This window comes from Aulonocara stuartgranti (genome assembly GCF_965226115.1).
Source record: "Aulonocara stuartgranti genome assembly, chromosome: 4".
NCBI classification, from domain to species: Eukaryota; Metazoa; Chordata; class Actinopteri; order Cichliformes; family Cichlidae; genus Aulonocara; species Aulonocara stuartgranti.
The window spans coordinates 26,727,156-26,746,022 of record NC_138942.1 but is presented as its reverse complement, the minus strand read 5'-3'; the positions used below and the strand labels follow the sequence as shown (position 1 = coordinate 26,746,022).

At 42.7% G+C, this 18,867-nt stretch overlaps 2 protein-coding genes across 4 annotated transcripts; one reads left to right on the top strand and one right to left on the bottom strand.

Annotated features, from left to right (window-relative positions):
- Positions 1-176: 176 nt before the first annotated feature.
- On the top strand, positions 177-10,368 carry LOC309705506 (epithelial membrane protein 1). 2 transcript variants are annotated; one of them, XM_082531390.1, is made up of 5 exons: positions 177-284; positions 7,412-7,499; positions 8,045-8,153; positions 8,854-8,994; positions 9,107-10,368. In XM_082531390.1, exons 2-5 carry the CDS (start codon positions 7,422-7,424, stop codon positions 9,271-9,273), a joined length of 495 nt encoding a protein of 164 aa, XP_082387516.1. In that variant the 5' UTR covers positions 177-284; positions 7,412-7,421; the 3' UTR covers positions 9,274-10,368. The 2 variants fall into 2 exon arrangements, with proteins under 2 accessions (XP_082387516.1, XP_082387515.1); XM_082531389.1 differs by lacking the exon at positions 177-284 and adding an exon at positions 5,765-5,931.
- On the bottom strand, positions 9,741-18,570 carry gsg1 (germ cell associated 1). Of its 2 annotated transcripts, XM_082531384.1 has the most exons (6): positions 16,549-18,570; positions 15,759-16,081; positions 13,040-13,087; positions 12,787-12,951; positions 12,570-12,681; positions 9,741-11,721 (listed from the first exon to the last, which is right to left on the bottom strand). In XM_082531384.1, the coding sequence occupies exons 2-6, from the start codon at positions 16,051-16,053 to the stop codon at positions 11,235-11,237; spliced, it is 1,107 nt and encodes a 368-aa protein (XP_082387510.1). In that variant the 5' UTR covers positions 16,054-16,081; positions 16,549-18,570; the 3' UTR covers positions 9,741-11,234. The 2 variants fall into 2 exon arrangements, with proteins under 2 accessions (XP_082387510.1, XP_082387511.1); XM_082531385.1 differs by lacking the exon at positions 16,549-18,570 and having other exon boundaries at positions 15,759-16,538.
- Positions 18,571-18,867: the final 297 nt, after the last annotated feature.

Genomic DNA, 18,867 nt, shown 5'->3' with positions numbered 1-18,867 from the left:
AACACCACAGGCTGCCTGATTATTGCCGCCCACCATGTCCATCTCTTTATAACCACACCGTGCTTATCTTCTCCTGGCTGCTTCCAAACAGGACAACACACCACACCGTAACGGTGGGTTCACTGTAGTCAAATGGCCCCCACAGTCACCAGGTGTGGTTTAACAGGAGATTCACATCATGGATGTCCAGCAGCTGTGTGACGCTGTCATGTCAACATGGATCAAAATCTCTGAGGAACGTTTCCAGCACTTCATCGAATCTATGCCACGAAGAATTAAAGCAGGTATGAAGGCAAAAATGGGGTCCAACCTGGTACTAGTAAGGTAGCAAGCTAAGGTTTGGTATGATTTGTATATAAAAAAGAAATAGTTCGTATTAAAAATCCTGAAACCTTTTGAGCTGTTTATGTCAGTAGATGCTAACACTGTGTACAGCTGTGTGTCGGGTATGAAGACTAACACCTTATTATAGTGTAACTTTGCTTAAATGGTAACATGTATTTTAAAATTGAAAAACTGGGGCCAGTTTTGTAAAACAATGGTTATTTTTGTCCATATTTATCAGGTCTTAGAGAAAAAGAACACCTGATTAAAAAGTAGTGTCGTAAATAATATGAATTAACCCACTTTTTTACATCACAGGTGTTACCCTGCTGCTCATTTTGGTTCCTAAATGAACGGTATCTTAAATGTCTTTGTCTAAAGAAAGACTTTTTAAAAAAAAGTTTTACTGGAAACTGAAACTGATGACCATCTCGCCCCAGAGCAGCAGAGAAAAGGAGGGTGGGAATGGAAACTCTGTGTGTTGGTGTGTTTCTCTGTCTGTGAGTAACTCCCTTAGAAGTTGATTAATTTGGAGTACAGTTTGTTCATATTTGCTTTTCTCAAGATGCTCTGCTCACATATCCCTGTGCTTATAAACGCTTTTATGTACATGTGACTGAGCGAGCGGCTCACGCCTTGGCTGACATGCCTGTTCCGGGGCTTTTCATCAGAACCAGTCTGGTGACACCGGGAGCAGAGATAAGGGTGATGGTGTACTTTTGAAATTACACAATTGCCCCTTGGCAAATCAAGAGTTTCAACATCAATTTTTTTTCTGGCCCCTTCGTTCACTCTGGCTTCTTCCAAGGAGTCCCAGTCACTGTTTTTATAGGAGAGGTTTAGAAATCTCAGAGCAGGGTGTGACATATTGTGAGATGGAACAGGAATGAGGCGAGTGAGACGCTAACCACAGACAGAGAGCTTTACTATTGTGTAAATACGCCAGCGACTTGGCTGGTCTGAGTGAATCAGGAGCTGTTGATCTACTGGGAAAATGTCCAGAAAGCAGCAGTCCTCCGGGTAGAAATGTCAGTGTTGGGTCAGACGACTGGGCACACTCCTTTGACCTGTGGCATTCAGATAGTAGGGTCTGAATTTGGCGTGAACAACATGAAAGCATGGGTCCATTCTGTCTTGTACCAGCGGTTTAGGCTGGTTGCGGTATGTAACGATGTGAAGGATATTTTCATGCCACATTTCTGGCCCCTTTGGACCAACTGTGCATCATTTAAACACCACAGGCTGCCTGATTATTGCCGCCCACCATGTCCATCTCTTTATAACCACACCGTGCTTATCTTCTCCTGGCTGCTTCCACTGTGTTGGCATGTAGGCACCGCTGGGATGGCTTTGTTTCACACGGTCGTGTCGAAATCCTCCCTCACTCCTCGCTCCTAACAGCCACCTTCATTAAAGGATTTTGACGTTGCCCAACCAAAACGTAGCGACCTGCTCTTTTGTACGCCTTGTTCAGGCATCCGCATCACGTGGCTGGGCTGTATCTGAGGCTCGTCTCCAAACATTTTAACATGTGTCAAAGTGATAAATGATTAGCAATACCAGTGCCGCAAACAGCTGCTAAATCAAAAATGCAGGGCTTAGCTCAAGGCTTCAAGGTGAGACAGGTAATCCATGATTGAGAAGCCCTTGTCTTGGTCGGTCTCGTGGCTCATTTGCAGTAATGTGTGTTCCTGCGATTGTTGCAGAGCAGATTGAGTTCTGCTTTTCAGCTCTTTAATGAACCCAACAGTGTGCAATAAACTGAAATTGGACCGCCATGAATGAGCATACGCTGGGGAGGAATCAGTATTAGTACAACACTGTCGATCACACAGTATGACGGCTGTTTTGAGTGATCCAGCACGACAAAGGGCTGTGTGTTGAGCAAGCCACCTGATTGGTTCTCCTTTAACAGTTATGGAGGCACATGATTTGTCGACTTGTGTTTGGATCTGAGAAATCTGCCGTGGCTACGCTCCGACCCCCCCCCCTCCCCACCCCTCCTGCTGCATGCACAACTGCGGTGTGCAAAACACCCGCTAAGTTTTTCACTCTGAAAAAAAATAATAGCTGACTGATGCATGACTCATGGCAATTTCCTCTCCTAAAATTACACCGAGAACTTAAAAAAAAAGGGGGCTGGCATGATTCTTGCATAACTGATGTGGCAAAAAAACAAAGAAAGTATTCATTTTGTTTTGTTTTGGGGCTTTTTTCCTCAAACTCCCAACACTTTTCTAATATTATGGCGAGATGAACAGGCTGAAGGGAGTGGCCTGTCGCGCTGAATAGAACATTGCAAACCTGAGCTTAACTTCGCTGCAAGGTGGGGTCAACACGCCCAGAACAGGAGCAGGCCCAACCGCATTCTCCTCTCACAGCTTTGTCTTCTCCTTTCTCCTCCTGTTTTCTTCAGCCAATATCACTTTTTTTCTGATTGTATATTTTAAGCAGTTGCAGTTTTTTATCTGAAGTCACATTGCACAAATTACAGGACTTGATATGATCACATGCACCGATCTCCCAGCTTTCCCACAGAGGATGTTTGGCGTACATTGCTGGATGATGTATGCAACTGCATTCTAAAACCTGAAGTGCGCAATTTCAACGGACTCGGATGCTTTCCCATAGGGCGGGACGTGGAACGATAGGTCAGGTGACCGAGGCGCGGCATCAGAAATAGAGAGTGTTGAAAGAGTGAGTGAATGAATGAAAGACCACTCATTCATCTGAAGGCTTCTGTAGTCTTGATTCTGCTCTTGTCATACTAAAGAACAATGTGAGACAACAGTGTTTTGTATGGAAGCATGCTTGTGTGCGTGCTTTCATGTTATGAGCCACACAGTGAGCCCTGCTGTGACCTCGAGCAGCCTCTGCTCTGGTCTGCAAGTGTGCTATTATCCTGCTGGCTCATACCTGAGGCCGAGGTAGCCTAATACGATGCTAACTCACCGCCAAGCTTTTGACTCAGAAATGTTGTTAGCCATACTTTAATTCTCAGCAGAAGCAAACAAGTGATCTCAGCCTCCCAGTCCACACACAGATTATTTTTGGATGCTTCATCTACATTGTGTTTGACTTTCCTACCTACTTGCATCTGTTGTTATTTTTGTCATCAAATTAGTTTTTTTCAGGAAGTGCCACCTTCCACTTCCTTCTGCTGCAAACCTCGTTTAAAGATCAAAATGTCCAAATGGTCAGAGATATAATCAGTAGACTAAATGATCACACGCAGAATACTCTATCAATTTTGCTGCTCATCAGCTCGTCTTTATCCTCGCCATATGCCCTTACACTTGCTGCAGTTGCCTAGTGACCGAATTCAAACTTTGAACTAGTCTCCGCCTCTCGTGCTTCCGCGCAGTTGACATCATCGTGCTTTACTGTAAGTTCACCTGTCATAGGGATTTACAATGCAAGTGGCATTTCAAGTTCTAACTGTGTGGGAACAATTTACACAAATTTAAAATGAGCTAAAATTAAAATATGATGACATTTCATACTCAAAAAGTCGAAGGCACTCGTTGCTGTGATGTCAGCGACTCTTTTAAAAAGAGGAACTTGTGGCTACAATTCATATTTCTTTTTCTGAGTTAGTCACACTAGACTTGGTGGCTCACATGGAAACAGCATGACTGTTGTATAGCGTAGTCGTCCGGTGCTCCATGAAGCTTCTGCTCTTAATGTGCAGCTTCTTGCAGCAGCATCTATATTTGTAGCTTTGTCTACTGTTGTGTGTAAGCCTTTGTTATTCACACATTAGCTCTATTGCCCATTGAACTTGCACACTCATACACTACACACAGAGCAAAACAGTTACAACAGAGCTTAACAAATCCAGGTCAAATTAGTTTTTGTTTTTTTTGTAGATGTCAGAAATCACAGAGTATTATCCTCATACTCTGTGAAGCAGACAGCATCTATTTTCACACCACCAACTTGGACAACTAACTAACATGTTTCAACTTGATTGGTTAATAGAGGCATACAACCACGATGTGGAAATTCTAGTTTTTCTAATTCGGTCTTCGCCTCTTACTGTGTCCATTACTGTGAGGGAAAACAGGATGTAGAGTGTAACTGCTGTTAGATGTAGTTATGAGGCTCTGACACCAGCACGCTGCATTGTTAATGTTTGATTTGCTGTGGGTTGTGTAACACATTTTAGGCCGTAATGAAATAGTTTATGATGATATGGACTGATCGCCTTTGAAAGGAAACCTGTCATGCTCAACTTCAGCTTCAAATTCTTATTCTTTGACTCAAACTAGGGTGGCTTCAGCATGAGTCACAGGTAGAACGGTTTCCCCTCGTAAACAGAAGGTGGGTCGGGATACGGCTGTCACAACTGAGATGATGTGTACCTGAGATAAGAAATCTACTTATTATGATTATCTATGAAATCCTGTGATTTCATAGTGTTAAACTTTAATTTAACTACAGTGAAACTTGAGAACTGCTTCGCCCTATCATGATTTCAAGCATGGGGAGAACATGCAAACTCGACACATGACCTATATCTGGGGTTGAACCCAGGGCCAGCGCTAACCACTGAACTGCCATGCTGCTAGGCTCATTCGAAGGCTCACAAGGATGCTTACACATACCCCGATCCCATACGTCCACTATTCCTACAGTACACACAGCCTGCATGGCACTGAAAATGAGGACAAGCCTAATAGATTCCCTCTGTAAGGTTCTTCCTGTGAGTAATCTGTGCGATCTGCTAAAGAAGCAGATGACTTTGACTCACTGGAGTCATTGGGAGAACCTCAATCATCAGCAGGAACAGACGAGTAATAATAAGTAATAACTAATGAACTTCGAGCGGCGTGAAATACCTCACTGCCACCCTACTTTCTGCAAAGAACCTCCTCCCCCTTTTCTGCTCCATCTTTTTCACTTAAGCAACGAGCTGCACTCGTTTGGGCCTCCAGCTATTTTTCCCTCGATGGCAAGCACCAACATTCCTTTATCCTGAAACCTCTTCCTCTGTAACAAAAGCTGGAAAAGGCGAATGGCAGTGATTAGGGAGAAACAATAAATTCAGTTATGTGTGTTTGTGTGCGTCTGCGCAGCTAAGTTATGATTGTTGGTACATAACATACACACACTAGTAACAATGTGATTGTGTTTTGGGTGGTTACAGTCTGCTGCCATGGCAACATGCGTAAAATCACTTTCCAAGGCTTTAACACCCCCCCCCCCCCCCCCCCCGCTTTTCCCACATAATGTCAGTGAATCATCACGTGTGTCCTCACAGAGAAAATCACCACCATCAGCTGAGTGACAAAGGCAAAACACACCAAACACAGAGAAACTAAGTGTCCGTTTGAGCGTTGGTATGTGTACACATAGAGAGAGAGGGAGGGTGGGACGATGAGTGAAGAGTCGAGGAGGAAGAGACGGGACAGAAAGAAAAAGGGGCAGAGATTATGTGATCAAGTCAGCAAGAGGCTTGTCCTGGGTGTGGACTTAAAAAGAGGGCAGGGTAAAATAGTGGGCAGATTGAGTAGAACTTGTGTTTGTACATTTGGACACAGTCTGAAATCGGTGTCTTTGAGAGCAGGAGGAATTAGACTTGAAGAGACAAACAGCCACCTAACAGTAAGTCAAAGATTCTTCTTCTTCTTTTGCTTCTTTTCTACAGGTGTTTCATCAAGCTTGAGTGATGTTTGAATAGAAGCTTGTTTTGTAGTTTTGCATTAATGTTTTGGGTTTTTTTTTTTCCATTGGAAGATAAGAAAATCTAATGATAAAAAAGGCTAAAGTGTGGAGACGTGTGTGTCTGTGCATCTGTGAAGTAGAGCCTGTTTACCTTTCTTTGCTCTACCGTTAAAGCAACTTGTTCCTCACCAGGTTTTGCTCCAGTCTCAGTTCCTGCATCAGGACTTGTGGTTTTGCTACATTCTCAGATCTTGCCCCAAACAAATGTGGTCTATTTTGTGTATGGAAAATATGCTAGATTCAGATTTAGTCGGGGGGAAAGCCCACAGGAGCAGTCAACATGTCTTCTTTGATCAAAGTGCTCAGTGTGCGTGTTTTAAATGAAAGCATCAGCTTTAACTTTGTTGTTATTGTTGTTGTTTATCTGCTCACAGCTTTTTTTCATTAAAGTTTGGTCCTTCTTTCTGTATTTGCGTTCTCTGCCTTCAGGCTGAGCCGCAGAGCCAATATTTGCCTTCGCTGTCACTAGATTGGAAGTGGGCAAAACGTGGGAAATTACTTTGCGGGGATGTGCCCCTCCCCTTTTCTTTTTGTATACGTGCGTGGTTGCGTATGAAAGTAAGGGAGCTGGCGGGCGTGTGAAGCGTGTATGAGGACCCATCCCATGAACACTCCTTTACCAGCCCAGAGAACCAGCGCATTCCAGATGTTCACACCCAGAGCAGCCTTATTGTTAGCTACAGCCAAACATAGCTCTTGTATACATTAGATTAGCAAATTCTAAACTAACTGATATCTCATAGGCGGGGTCATCTTTTTTGACTAATCAGTCAGGGGGAACAGTTTTTAAAGCTAGGCTTAAGTTTATTTTTTAAGTCGGGAGATATCGAGCGGTCCGATTCAGACTAAAGGGATCAGGTGTGGAGCATCAAGGTGCAGAGAACAGAGTGTAGTCTCTACAGTTATTTTAGGGAGTGGCAGGTTCCTCCACTGTAATCACCATGCCCTGAGACAAGCCTAAACTCATCTGCCTGTCATGAACTTTCCTCCACAGTTGTCTCTATACCAGAGGTATCTGCTTTCCCAGGGATACACTGATTTTGTTTGAAACACAATTGCCCATCAGCACCTCTGATTCTTTTACTGGGAGCCGTAAACCAGGGTAATTAGACGTTAAGAAGCCACGCCCTGAGCGGGTGCCAGGTTTGGGCCTAGCTTTGGTGCACTGAATGCGTGCGTTCATGAGGATGTGTGTGCGCGCGCACACACTTGGGACTCGCACGAAAGGCTTCCTTTACTAAAGAAAAACCAAACAACACAATGAGTTAGCTGTAGGCCACGCTTGACTGTTCCCTCCTAGTCTGCTTGGTTTATTTTACTCGCCCTGTTACATGTTAAAGTTGTGCCTTCCTCTCTGCAGCACAGTCATCATGCTGATTCTCCTCGCCGCCATCTTTGTTCTCCACATCGCCTGCATCATCATCCTCCTGACAGCCACTATTGACAATGTAAGTGCAATTCTTGTTATCCGTGTATAGACTTCTTCCATGCTCAAGGCATAATTGCCCCAGCATTGCTGCTGGCCTCCTCCCTTAGCTTCAGGCCTTGTGCATCTCTGACATGATGGATGGGCAAAGAGTTGAGACTGATTCATCTGTTGAGGAATTCATTCCTTCTCGGCGTGCGGCCAGCTGTTCTTCTGGATGGCCACATGTTTGACATTTCTGTGCAATATATGGTGACGAGCTCTGTGTCATTACCCCATACCGCTGAGCGTCTTACCCAGATACGTCACACAAGTACGGATACCTATATGCGAGTCTCACCTGCGTTGCAGCCACTGTTGCATACCTGAGTGAGATTTGTCTCAGTTAAAGGAATGAGTGAATTCCTTCTTCATATTGTCATAATTTCCCCCTGCAAATGCACACCATAACTGCTGCTGCAGTATCTACCTGTTTAATTTCCACTCATACTGATTCACCGCTTTTACTTTAGCACACAAGAATTCTGTTAATATTTTTGCAAATATTGTCTTTGTCTTCCCCGTCAGGCCTGGTGGGTCATCTCAGCCGGAAACATGCCCACTGATATATGGGCCCGCTGGGTTTTCGTGAATAACTCATGGCATTCTGTTGATCTTCCACCAACCTACCCAGAGAGTAAGAGAACATGTTTCCATGCTTGCACCTCTCAGTGTTACGTTTTCGTATGTGTAGAATCAAAGTAAGAGATTAGTAATAGTTTGATGCTATGACATGTAGCTGGTCAGTTGTGTTAAGCAGAGCTGCACAGGCACAGTTAGATGCACAAACACACTGTGACTGCATTGTGATTTTAAACAGTGATGCTCCATTTATAAGGGAAGACAACTAAGATTTAAATATATATACAGTGCATTCTGTTAAGAGTACTATCTGATACAATACTTTGGGGCCTGGAGCTCACACATTAAATATAACACCTATTTTAAGCATTGAGAGTTGAATCCAGGAACATGCTTTTTATCTGCATCATTTGGTGGGACACACAATGAGTTTACACTCACCCAAATTCTGTATTATTTGCATTGCAAATGAAGACTTTTTCCTAATCCTTTGGTATGCAGTTATTGCCTTGAGTCAAACATACAAGACTGTTTTAGCTGTTTGTGATCAGCGTCTTTTTACCATAAAGCATTTGGCGTGTTTGAACATAATGTTCCTGCCTGTCAGCATTGCAACTGTGTCTGAGATTTTCAAAGGTTCAATGTGACTGCAGTGCTGCCGTTTCCAGGGAGTGTCCTTAAGCTATTACACCCCCCACACCCTTTCACACACTCTGTATCTTCATTGCGTTTGCTCTCTCTGGCTCCGCCTGCAGGTTACCTCCAAGCAGTGCAGGCCAGCTCAGTGCTAGCTTGTATATTCTCCATCATTGGAATCTTCGTATTTGTGGCTCAACTCTTCACCCTCCCCAAAGGACAGAGGTTCCTCGTCTCTGGTGTCTTTCAGTTCCTTGCCTGTGAGTATTTCTTTTTTCTCTTATGTTTTATTCCTTTCACTGAGGGTGTTTCTCTCTGTATGACATCCGCTGATGTGCATCTTCACTCGTCTCCATGTTTCCTTCACTTCAGGCCTGTGCATCATGATCGCTGCCTCCATCTACACAGACCGCTTCCATACTAATGAACAAAGTCTGGGTAGTTACGGCCATTGCTTCATTTTGGCGTGGATCGCCTTCGCTCTCACATTCCTCTCCTCCATCATTTACTTCGTGCTACGCAAGAAGACTGCGGAGTAGCTCCAGAATTCAAACCTGGAACCCTTAACTGAATCTGCTCTTCCAGCTAAAATCTGGCTTTAATTACAGTGTGTGGTCTGTGTTTACATGTATCTGTTTTGGACATCAGATTTGAGCTGCTAGTGTATTTTCAGCTATAGATATAGTAGATCTGCTGATCCTCCTCAAATACATACTGGTGTTTAACTGAGCCTGCTTTCAGATAATCGGAGTTTCGGGCTTATTTCTGCAGGCTCAGTCGATCACAGCTGTATTTGAGTGTATTTCCAGCCCAGAGTGGGGCTGGATTTATTGAGGGCATCTAATGATAAACAATCCTTTATTTTTTTTAATTACATAAAAAAAGGCCTTAATGTTTATAAGATGCTATCATAGACTAAGACCTATTAATATCCCTCTATTATAAAAAAAAAACAGTTTGTAATGTACATTTATAATATGGAAATGGGTGAGTTTTATTGTTTAGATTTTTTTTTGTTGTTAGTTTATTGATTTTTAATTTTTAATTTGCCCTTGTATTACTTCATACAGTGTGCCACTGAATAAACAGAGTGAAAACATAATGCAATCAACCCGTAGCTAATCTGTTTGAAGTCTTACATAATATATAAAAATATAATAAGACTATACAAAGATATACGGTGGAAAGCCGATATTATGATGCTGCTGAGGTTGTGCTGTAATTGTTTGTAATTGGGAAGACACCAAATCAAACCCTGGAGATACAGTTTAATACTAAATGTAAAGGCAAAATGAATTTACTTTGTTTCAGCGTGAAACACATAAAAGCCTTTTGGTTACGTTCTCATGGAGTGTTTGAAAGTTGCCATTTTACATAACTCAAAGACTCAGCTGTCTTTTCTGGTTGTAAATGTAATCACATTAGTTTCTAAAAGCATAGATTCGATCACCCAGATTAAACCTGCTTCCACACTGAAAGGCAACTGGCTTTACTCTTGGTGTATGAGATGTAGTGTGTAAATAGAATTTGTTTCCCATGACGCTCTGTATGCTCTTGTTTATTTTTGCTACCTTTGTACGTCATGATGAATGACACTGACGGTGATTTTTACTATATTAAAACGTGAATTTCAATCAGTTATTGGAGGTGTTTTTATTTTTCTTCTCCAGTTGTCATGACATGGATTTCTTAATTAACTACACTGGCTCACAAAGTGAAGGTTGATATACATTTTATACATAATGAGGAGTTTCTGTGTTATGCTCAGTCTTTATCCACATGTTCTTCATTTAAATAACAGACATTGCAGATTGTAAATAACAAATGAATACACTGGTTTATGAATCACTAAAATGTTATTTTCTAACAAAAGCAGTCCAAAGGAAACACATCAAATGTTAAAATTTTATTATGTTCTAAAAAAAAATGTTTATTTTACAAATATTCAAATATTCTGATTAAATAAATTAATAAATACAAAAAAGTTGTGTAATCTTATAATAATAATAATGGATTGCATTTATATAGCGGTTTTCTAGGCACCCAAAGCGCTTTACAATTCCACTATTCATTCACTCTCACATTCACACACTTATGAAGAAACACGGCAACATCTCACAACAGATGACGTCCATTAGTAACATGAATGGGTTTAGAAGGAAGTAAAGAGAGAGGAAAAACGAAGTATATCTTTAACTGCCTCTGTGTATTAACACAAAATTATCCCCATGTGCTCACAGACGTTATAAAGAAGTGGGCCAAAATTGCTCCACAACAAACAGGAGAATGCAAAACTGTGTTTGCATTTATTTACAACAAGCAGAAAAAGTTAATATTACATATTTTTTCAGTACAGAACTTGTGTTTTCTAACATTGTGTAAATGTGATTGTTACCTATGGGTGCAGGACCTCAAACTGAGAAATGGAGGGAATTTGGGACCATGTTCTATAAAGTTTAATATTCCCAGCACACAGCATTTCTAAGAGAGGAGTAGGTCCTCAGAGGGGGCTGTAGTCCTCTTCCTGCTCGTAATGACTCTCCTGGTGTCTTGGGAGGGTCGTGTGGTAAGAGACGGGTGGTGTAGGTGAGGGAGATGGTGAGGGCAGGGACAGACGGTGAAAAGGTGATCCAGGTGCAGGGTGAGAGGGGGGAGGAGGGAAGGACTTAGAAATCGAGATAGGAAGTGAATGGGAGTGCGTGAGCCTTGGGGTGGGGGTGGGGGCGGAGGGCGGCAATGTTTCCGAAGGGGGGGCATAGTAGGGAGACAAGTGGGAGATCCGAGGAGGAGACAGGGGACAGGTGAGGTTGGAGGCAGGATTTGGTGGTGTGTAGTAAGGAGCAGGTGGCAGAAGTCCCATAAAGTTAAAGCTGCAGGGGTTGAGGTCAGAGGCACGCCTGGGACCCACCATCAGGACCTTTTTGGTATAGTTGTTCAGGGTGGAGACACCTGCAGCCATGCAGATGGTGAAGCCAAGCCAGGCCACACTGTTGGAGGCAGAGGAGGAGAAACAGAAACGGCATCACAAACGTTTCACAATGTTTTGTTTTTTCACAAGTAGTAATATTATTCCGAGTAGCTTTTTGGTGCCCTACTACCATCTTGGATTGTTAACTTCAACTTGGAAGTTGGACTTAAAGGGAAAACTCAGAAACTCTGACTTTTATACTATTTATACTGGACAAGTGGAAAAGAAGAATTGGCAGGCCTAAAGCAGATAAACAGTATCTGAAAGTCATGTCCTTAAAAAATGACACAGGACTTTGCTATATTGTATTTCTACATAGAATATACACATATTGTATCCTATGTATGTTGGAATCCGTTGCAATAAATTGATGCACCTATTTCCTAAATAAAATATATAAAGAAATGAGGGATGACTCAAGACTTTTGCACAGTACTGTGTCTCTAAAACGCATCAAGCAACTGTGTGTTTGCAGAAGAACTTATTTCCAGAAGCTGAGAGTTGTAAAACTGTCGTTTTAAGTGGGCAAATGATTTGAGGGCATTTCAGTAGCGTGACAAGCTGGAGGGACTTGATCCCCAGCTGATTGAGAGGTCCCACAAAGAATCCCAAACAAACAGCTCAAGGAATTTGGTGTGGAAAAAAATTGGTCTGATTCACATAAGAGCCAGGAAAAGAATGTTTATTCTCCTGTTTTCATCCCCAAAACAAGAATTTTAGTCAGTCAGACAAGCACTTAGCAATAGACATGAGGAATAGATTATCATCATACCAGTATGGTCTGAGTCAGAGAGGGAACAACTAATTGGGCTGAACCACTGTGATCTTCTACATCTTCTACGTAATATAAATGGTTAAAGAACTCACTAGAATGCCCAGGAGTACCCGTAACTATGTGGCTTGAAGTCTTCTGGTCCCATCGAGGCAGTGGTCTGAAACACCTGCATGAACATCATGTGACCGACCATCCCGAGCAGACCTGAGAGGACAAAACGAGGAAATGTAACAACCTGGTCACTCTGTCGGTGTTTCTGCGGTGTTAACAGAAGTCACTCTGATTTGACTATGCATCTAAATATTGTACCTCCCAGGACTGTGAAGACAGCTGCAAAAGCATTGAGCAGCTGGCCCCAGTGCTGCGTAGAGGGAAACCAGGCCCTGATACACAGCTGCACGGACAGCAGTATGCAGCTGATTAACAGCAGACCGATATTCACGAGCTCCATTGACAGCGACAGCCAAAGCATTGCTGTAGAAGGAGGAGGAGAGGCTGAGAGAGGGGACAGATGAGGGAACGGATTTCAAACGACACTGCGGGAGAAACCGCAAAACTTTACCTTTTTCAGATCCTGGGGGGAGTGTGTAAAAGCCTCGACACTTTTCCTCTAGAAATCAGAAGAAAACATGAGAAGAGTTTGCTCTGGAAATGTTTTATGTAAGACCCATTGCAGCATTGTCTCTCCCCAAAATCCGCCAGCCCCTGCGTAATTACTCTCAGTGTAAATAAACACTGCAATCGAATTACTGTGTGAGAAACCAGATTTGAGATGACCGTTTGCATGAGTGCTGTAATGGCCTGAGTTAACCTGGTGATAGGAGATTAAAAGATTAGCTCAGATCTCGAAAGATTGTGGCTACAGGGTCACACATTGAGACTGTTGTGTTTTCCATTTTTATAACATTAGATTAGATTAGATTCATTTCGATATTGCCACATTTTGTTTCCACCAATCAAACGGGCCGTGCGTTAAAAACAGTAGCAACGTGTGCCAGTAGTGGGTTAAGCCTCTTTGTAGCCTGTTTATCTAATTGTTTACATGGCAGCTGAAATAATTAGAGTACCATATGGCTCTACACCGAGGTGGCCCTGAAAGTACAGCATACGGAGACTTAAGAAAAACAGATGCAAATAAAGGGGGAGAAATGAGGAACAGATTTTCACTAACTTGAACACGCATGTGCAAAGTGCATTAAGAAAAACACAGTAATGAACACACACAGCCGCGTGCTCGTGGCCTTCATCACTCTGCGCTCCCCTCTGTGTTGTTATAGGTTTTCTTCATTTGCTTTGTTTGATTTTTATCTTTGGATTGGTGCTCAGAGCTCCCAAGGACACCGCGCCGCACTTGCTTTGAATTATTTTTGAATTTCAGTCGTGTAAAAAAGAAAGTGCAAACTCTTTCTATTCTACGGTGTTATGTGTCAGGACATAATTATAAGTAAACAGCATCCTCACATCCGTAGGAGGTTGTAAAAAACACGTGACTTATTACACTGATATTATTTATTAAACCAACACTAAGGCTAAATGCCTTCCTTACTGATTTCATTGGAATTAAGAGAGTAGAGAATGATAATCAAACGCACTTAATTAACCGATCATCAGTGAGTGTGAGCACCTCTGTAAAAGCAGTTTTGGAGGACTGCTGATCTGGAGCAGTCAGGTGTGTTAATACAGTGATAAGGAGGAAAGACATCAATGATCCTAGAGAAGTTACTGCCCATCAATCTGGGTTATAAGGTCATTTCTAAACAATCTGAAAACAGAAGGGACCCAAGAGTCTATCCCAGCTGCCACAGGGTCACAGGGCTAACACAGACAGTAAACCATTCAACGTCACATTTGTTATGAACAATTTAGAACCAACCAGTTAACCTAACCCCACTAACTGCATGTCTTTGGTCTGTGGGAAGAAGCCAAAGTTCCTGTAGAGAACCCACACAGACACTGGGAGAACATGCTCCACACAGAAAAGGCCTGGGCGAGATTGTGGATTTGAGTCCTGCTGTGAGGTGACAGCCCTGACTGCAACCCCTTTTTAAACTAAGCGCTCTCTGTCTAATATTCACACACACGTTAATACTAATAGGAGCAACTCAGAGTTCATTATCTTGCCCACACGTATGCAGACTGAAGGAGTCAGGAATCGAACCACAAATTAGTAAATGACTAATATGAAGGTTGCAGATGACCTGATCTACTTCCTGAGCCACACGCCTCTCCAAGGAGTGGGCTCAGATCATCCAACGCTCAAAGAAATTGAAAACCCCCCCAAAGTGCTCTATCTCAGACTCTACAGGCCCCAGTTAGCATGTTAAATATTAAAGTTCATGACAGCATGATTAGAAAATAACTGAACAAGTACGGCTTGTTTGGATGGGAGAAAGCCTTTTCTCTCTCAACACTTGATTTACTCTGTTGCAGACATGGTAACAGATAGCTGGAGACCACGAGATTAGGGTGCATGCACAGCTCGCGTATTGTAATGTGGAGTTTTACTTAATTAACCATATATGTCAGTTGAATTTTTGAAGGGGCTTATCGTAAATATTGATAATCATCCTTCAAATCTGCTGCAGATCAGCTGCAAATGAGACGGTGAATACCCGGTCGATGTTTGTGAATCCTATCAATCTTTCTCTCTCCGGGTTTTAATCCATAATTGAGTCATGCTGTTGAAGTCTAAATCTCGGCTAGCAGAACATAAACACAGATGATAATCCTCTTTGTGCCGAGCGCCCACCCAAATACAGTCACAATCGCACACGTACAAACACACCTGAGTCCTCACTTCACATTACCACCTTGCACTTCCTCTCTTCCTGTCACCCATTTCGGTGTCTAATGCTGGACTAAGGATTCCTTTCGCTTCCTGTTTCTGGGCAGATGTTTGGCTAACCTTGTTTGGCTACTCACCACGCAGTTTAATCATCAAGTATGATCAGGGCGTGCTTATAAAAAACCTTCCGGTGATACTGATTGAATGTTACAAGCATCACTAGATAAATTAGAGAGGAGCATCGGTGCTTATTTTTAGCTTCTTTGTCCAAATCCAGTGCTCTCTCATTCATTAGTGCCTATTCCTGTTAATCCCCTTCAGGGTCAGCGGTGCCACGTCTGGGCTTTTGTAAGAAACTGAGCAACTTTGTCCTTTGACTCTCCATTGTGGTCAGTAAGGACTTCTGTTTGACTTTTGTTTTTACTTTACACAACAGAAATCAATCACAATATTCTGGGCTTGTCACATTTCTACCCACTCCCCTCTTTTCTCTCACCCCACTCATCTATGTAGATGTTCTCCTCACAGATGATGAACAGTCCGGTGTGAAAGTTGGGGAAGACAAAGCGGTCGTCGCCGGTCTCCCAGAAGAACTGAATCCTGGAGGAGTTGGAGACGCCGGGAACGGGGATGCAATTGGTCTGCTTGGTGGGCGAACACAGCGGTTTGGGCACCTTCTGCTTACCCACGCACCAGTAGGAGGACATGAGGGCCGTGGTGCTCAGGAGGAGAGACAAAAATGTCTGGACAAAGGAGAGGCAAGGGGAGCGCATCCGCTGCACGAATGCCATCGCGCGAGGGTTTAAATGAGGGCTTGGGCTGATGGAGGAGAAACAGGGAATGAGACACGATACTGAGACGTGTTTGACTCGATTTAAACAGCAAGTTAAAAAATAATAATCTTGCAATGTAAATGAAATGCTTCATAAGGGAATCTGTTAAATTTGCTTGACGTCAGGTATAACTCATGCCACTAAAAATACCAGCAGCCTGTTATTAGTTTCCAAGGAGAAGCGGCTCTACCCAACTGCCTCAGATTAGTGAGGCATTTAAAAGAGAGAGTGAAGGGGGCCTGATTGGTTTTACACTACTAATCACATTTAAAGAATAAAAAGACTGTGACAGAAAATCACACACTGCTGGTAATTGGTGGGAAGACAGACAGCCAAATCAGAGGAGGAAAACGGGTGAAAATAGCTGTCGCTATGGAAGCTCTCCGGGAGACAGATGCTCAAACTAATACGTCTGAGCACTTTGTGTCAAGCGGTGAATTAAAGCGCACTCACCTGCTTCAGCCTCCCTCACTTTGTCCTCAGTTGCATCATCGAGTGAGTGTGGAAGGTGAAAGAGAAACCTGGCTCCCCTCACAGCTCTGCTCTCCCTCTCACTCCTCATGAGATACTGAGAGTGATGGAGGATTTTGGCCGTCACACTGACCTCTGCGAGCAGTGTGTCTGTCAGTCTTTATGATCCGACCCCGGCAGTCAGACACAACTGTGAGCATCACACACACAAGCACACACTCCTCCTCTTTAATCCATCCTTATAAATCCAAAACAGACAACTCTGTTCCATCTGTTTTTATTTTGGATCCTAGACTCATTTTGATCTATTTCATTCATCTCTCTTGCCTCTCATCTCCACCCTCCTTCAACACTTTCCAGCCTGTAAGTGCAAGCAGCGCTCTGTTCATGTAGAAATCAAAAATGACCTTGAAAACAGTGACAGGGGCTATAGTGCTACCCAGTACTATATGTGTGCACCATAACTCTCTGATTGTAAGACGTGGCTACTCCACTGTGATTGGCTATAGGGGGTCCACTAGACCCCTGAAGGTGTGCAAAGGTTTAATAGCAGAACACTGCTCAAAACATCACACTGCCTCTTCAGGCTTGCATTCTTCCCATATTGCATCCTGGTGCCAGGTTGCAATATGGGAGGAAACACTCACGTGCCCAGACATCCACATGATGGAAAAGAAAAACACATTTTACAGCTGTAACACTAGCGAAGCCATTATGAATATCATCACTGACACTTGACTTCTAGATTAATAACACCACAGTAACCTCTTAAATCTTTTATTTATTCCTCATACAGAAATCTAAACAGCAGAGGAAACTAAAATATACTAAATTGATTTATTCAGAACCCAGAACGGCCTGAGGGAGATGGAGGTCAAGGCCCAGCACTTGGCAGGAAGCAGCTCCTGGACATGTGAATGAGAAAAGCCTTTTTTATTTATTTTTTAATATACAGTAGGTCTGGCGTACATTCACATGGACTACTCTATTATGGGTGTGTGGCTACCTCAGCTGGTTTAGAGCGCTCAGCAGAGTCAAACAAGATACGCAGGAGAATCAATAGGTTGGAGACCGAAAGGATTTATGAGCTTTGCCATAAGATCACTTTGCAATCATCATGCTGCTGAAGTCAGTGGATGTAAATTAGAAGAATTGTCACCTCATGTTTGTTATATCAGACTAAGGCAGAGGATTGGTGAGCAGATCCAGAAGCAGCTGGAGGAGAAGCTGTTGCAGGATGAGGTGAAAGATCGAGATAAACTACAGATAAGAGAGATGCATGAAAGAATGCATCCAGAATACCTTAAAGTGCAGACACAAGAGGGAGGTGCAGCCCACCCACAGACACCCACCTTTATTGCATGCTCAGACATGCAGCATGTGCAGTACACGTATATGGGATGGGAGTCAGTTTGTTTCTCTGACCGTCTCCTTCCAGGCCAAGGAGGAGGAGGGGGGAGAAGTTGGGTGATACTGGCAGCATCATGGATGAGGCCTTACGACAACAGATGAAGGAGCAAGAGCGCAAAGATCTGCGAGGAGGCCGACCGGTTGATGAGGAAACTATCTAGAACATATTTCTAAGTAAATAAATAAATAGTTACACATCTAGTTTCCTGCTCTGCTGTTAATGTGGTGTTTTCCTGTCCATGTGCCGAGCAAAAGCCATCCCTGAAAAATACTGCAATGACATGAAAGCTGTCAATTAACACCTCCATAGCTCAAATTACTAATGTCACTCTTTATATTAAAGAATGTGACAACAACGCTGCCAAAGACGGCTCTTTTGTGCCCTTGCAGCTAGACTGGGAAAACTCTGGCTTCACTTTCTCAGTCAATAACCACGTTCATGTTGAGGTGAGTGAAACCAGATAACAGAAAGATGGGCTTGATGACAGTACAAGGCCCACACTTATCCTCAAGTATCACCATTTTTTTAAGCTAACTGCTGCATTTCTTTTAGCCTTTAGTCAGTTAATTCTATTTATTTGCTAAATTGTCACTTTTAGTATTAAAGCGTTTCAGTTATCAATTATTTTTAATGCTTAATATTTCAATTGTTAGCCTTTAGCTAATGTGAGATATCTTACCCATTGTTTTTAGGTAATATTAACTATTTCACGGTTTTTTTTTTAACCATTATTTTATACCAAATCTGAACCACTTATCCTTTAGCTATTGTACGCTATTTTATTCATTATGTTGTAATGTATGCTTAACTACTTTGACCATTTATCCTTTAGCTGCTGTTAGGTATGTTAGCCATTATTGTTAGATCATGCTCTTTCACCATGTTGTACT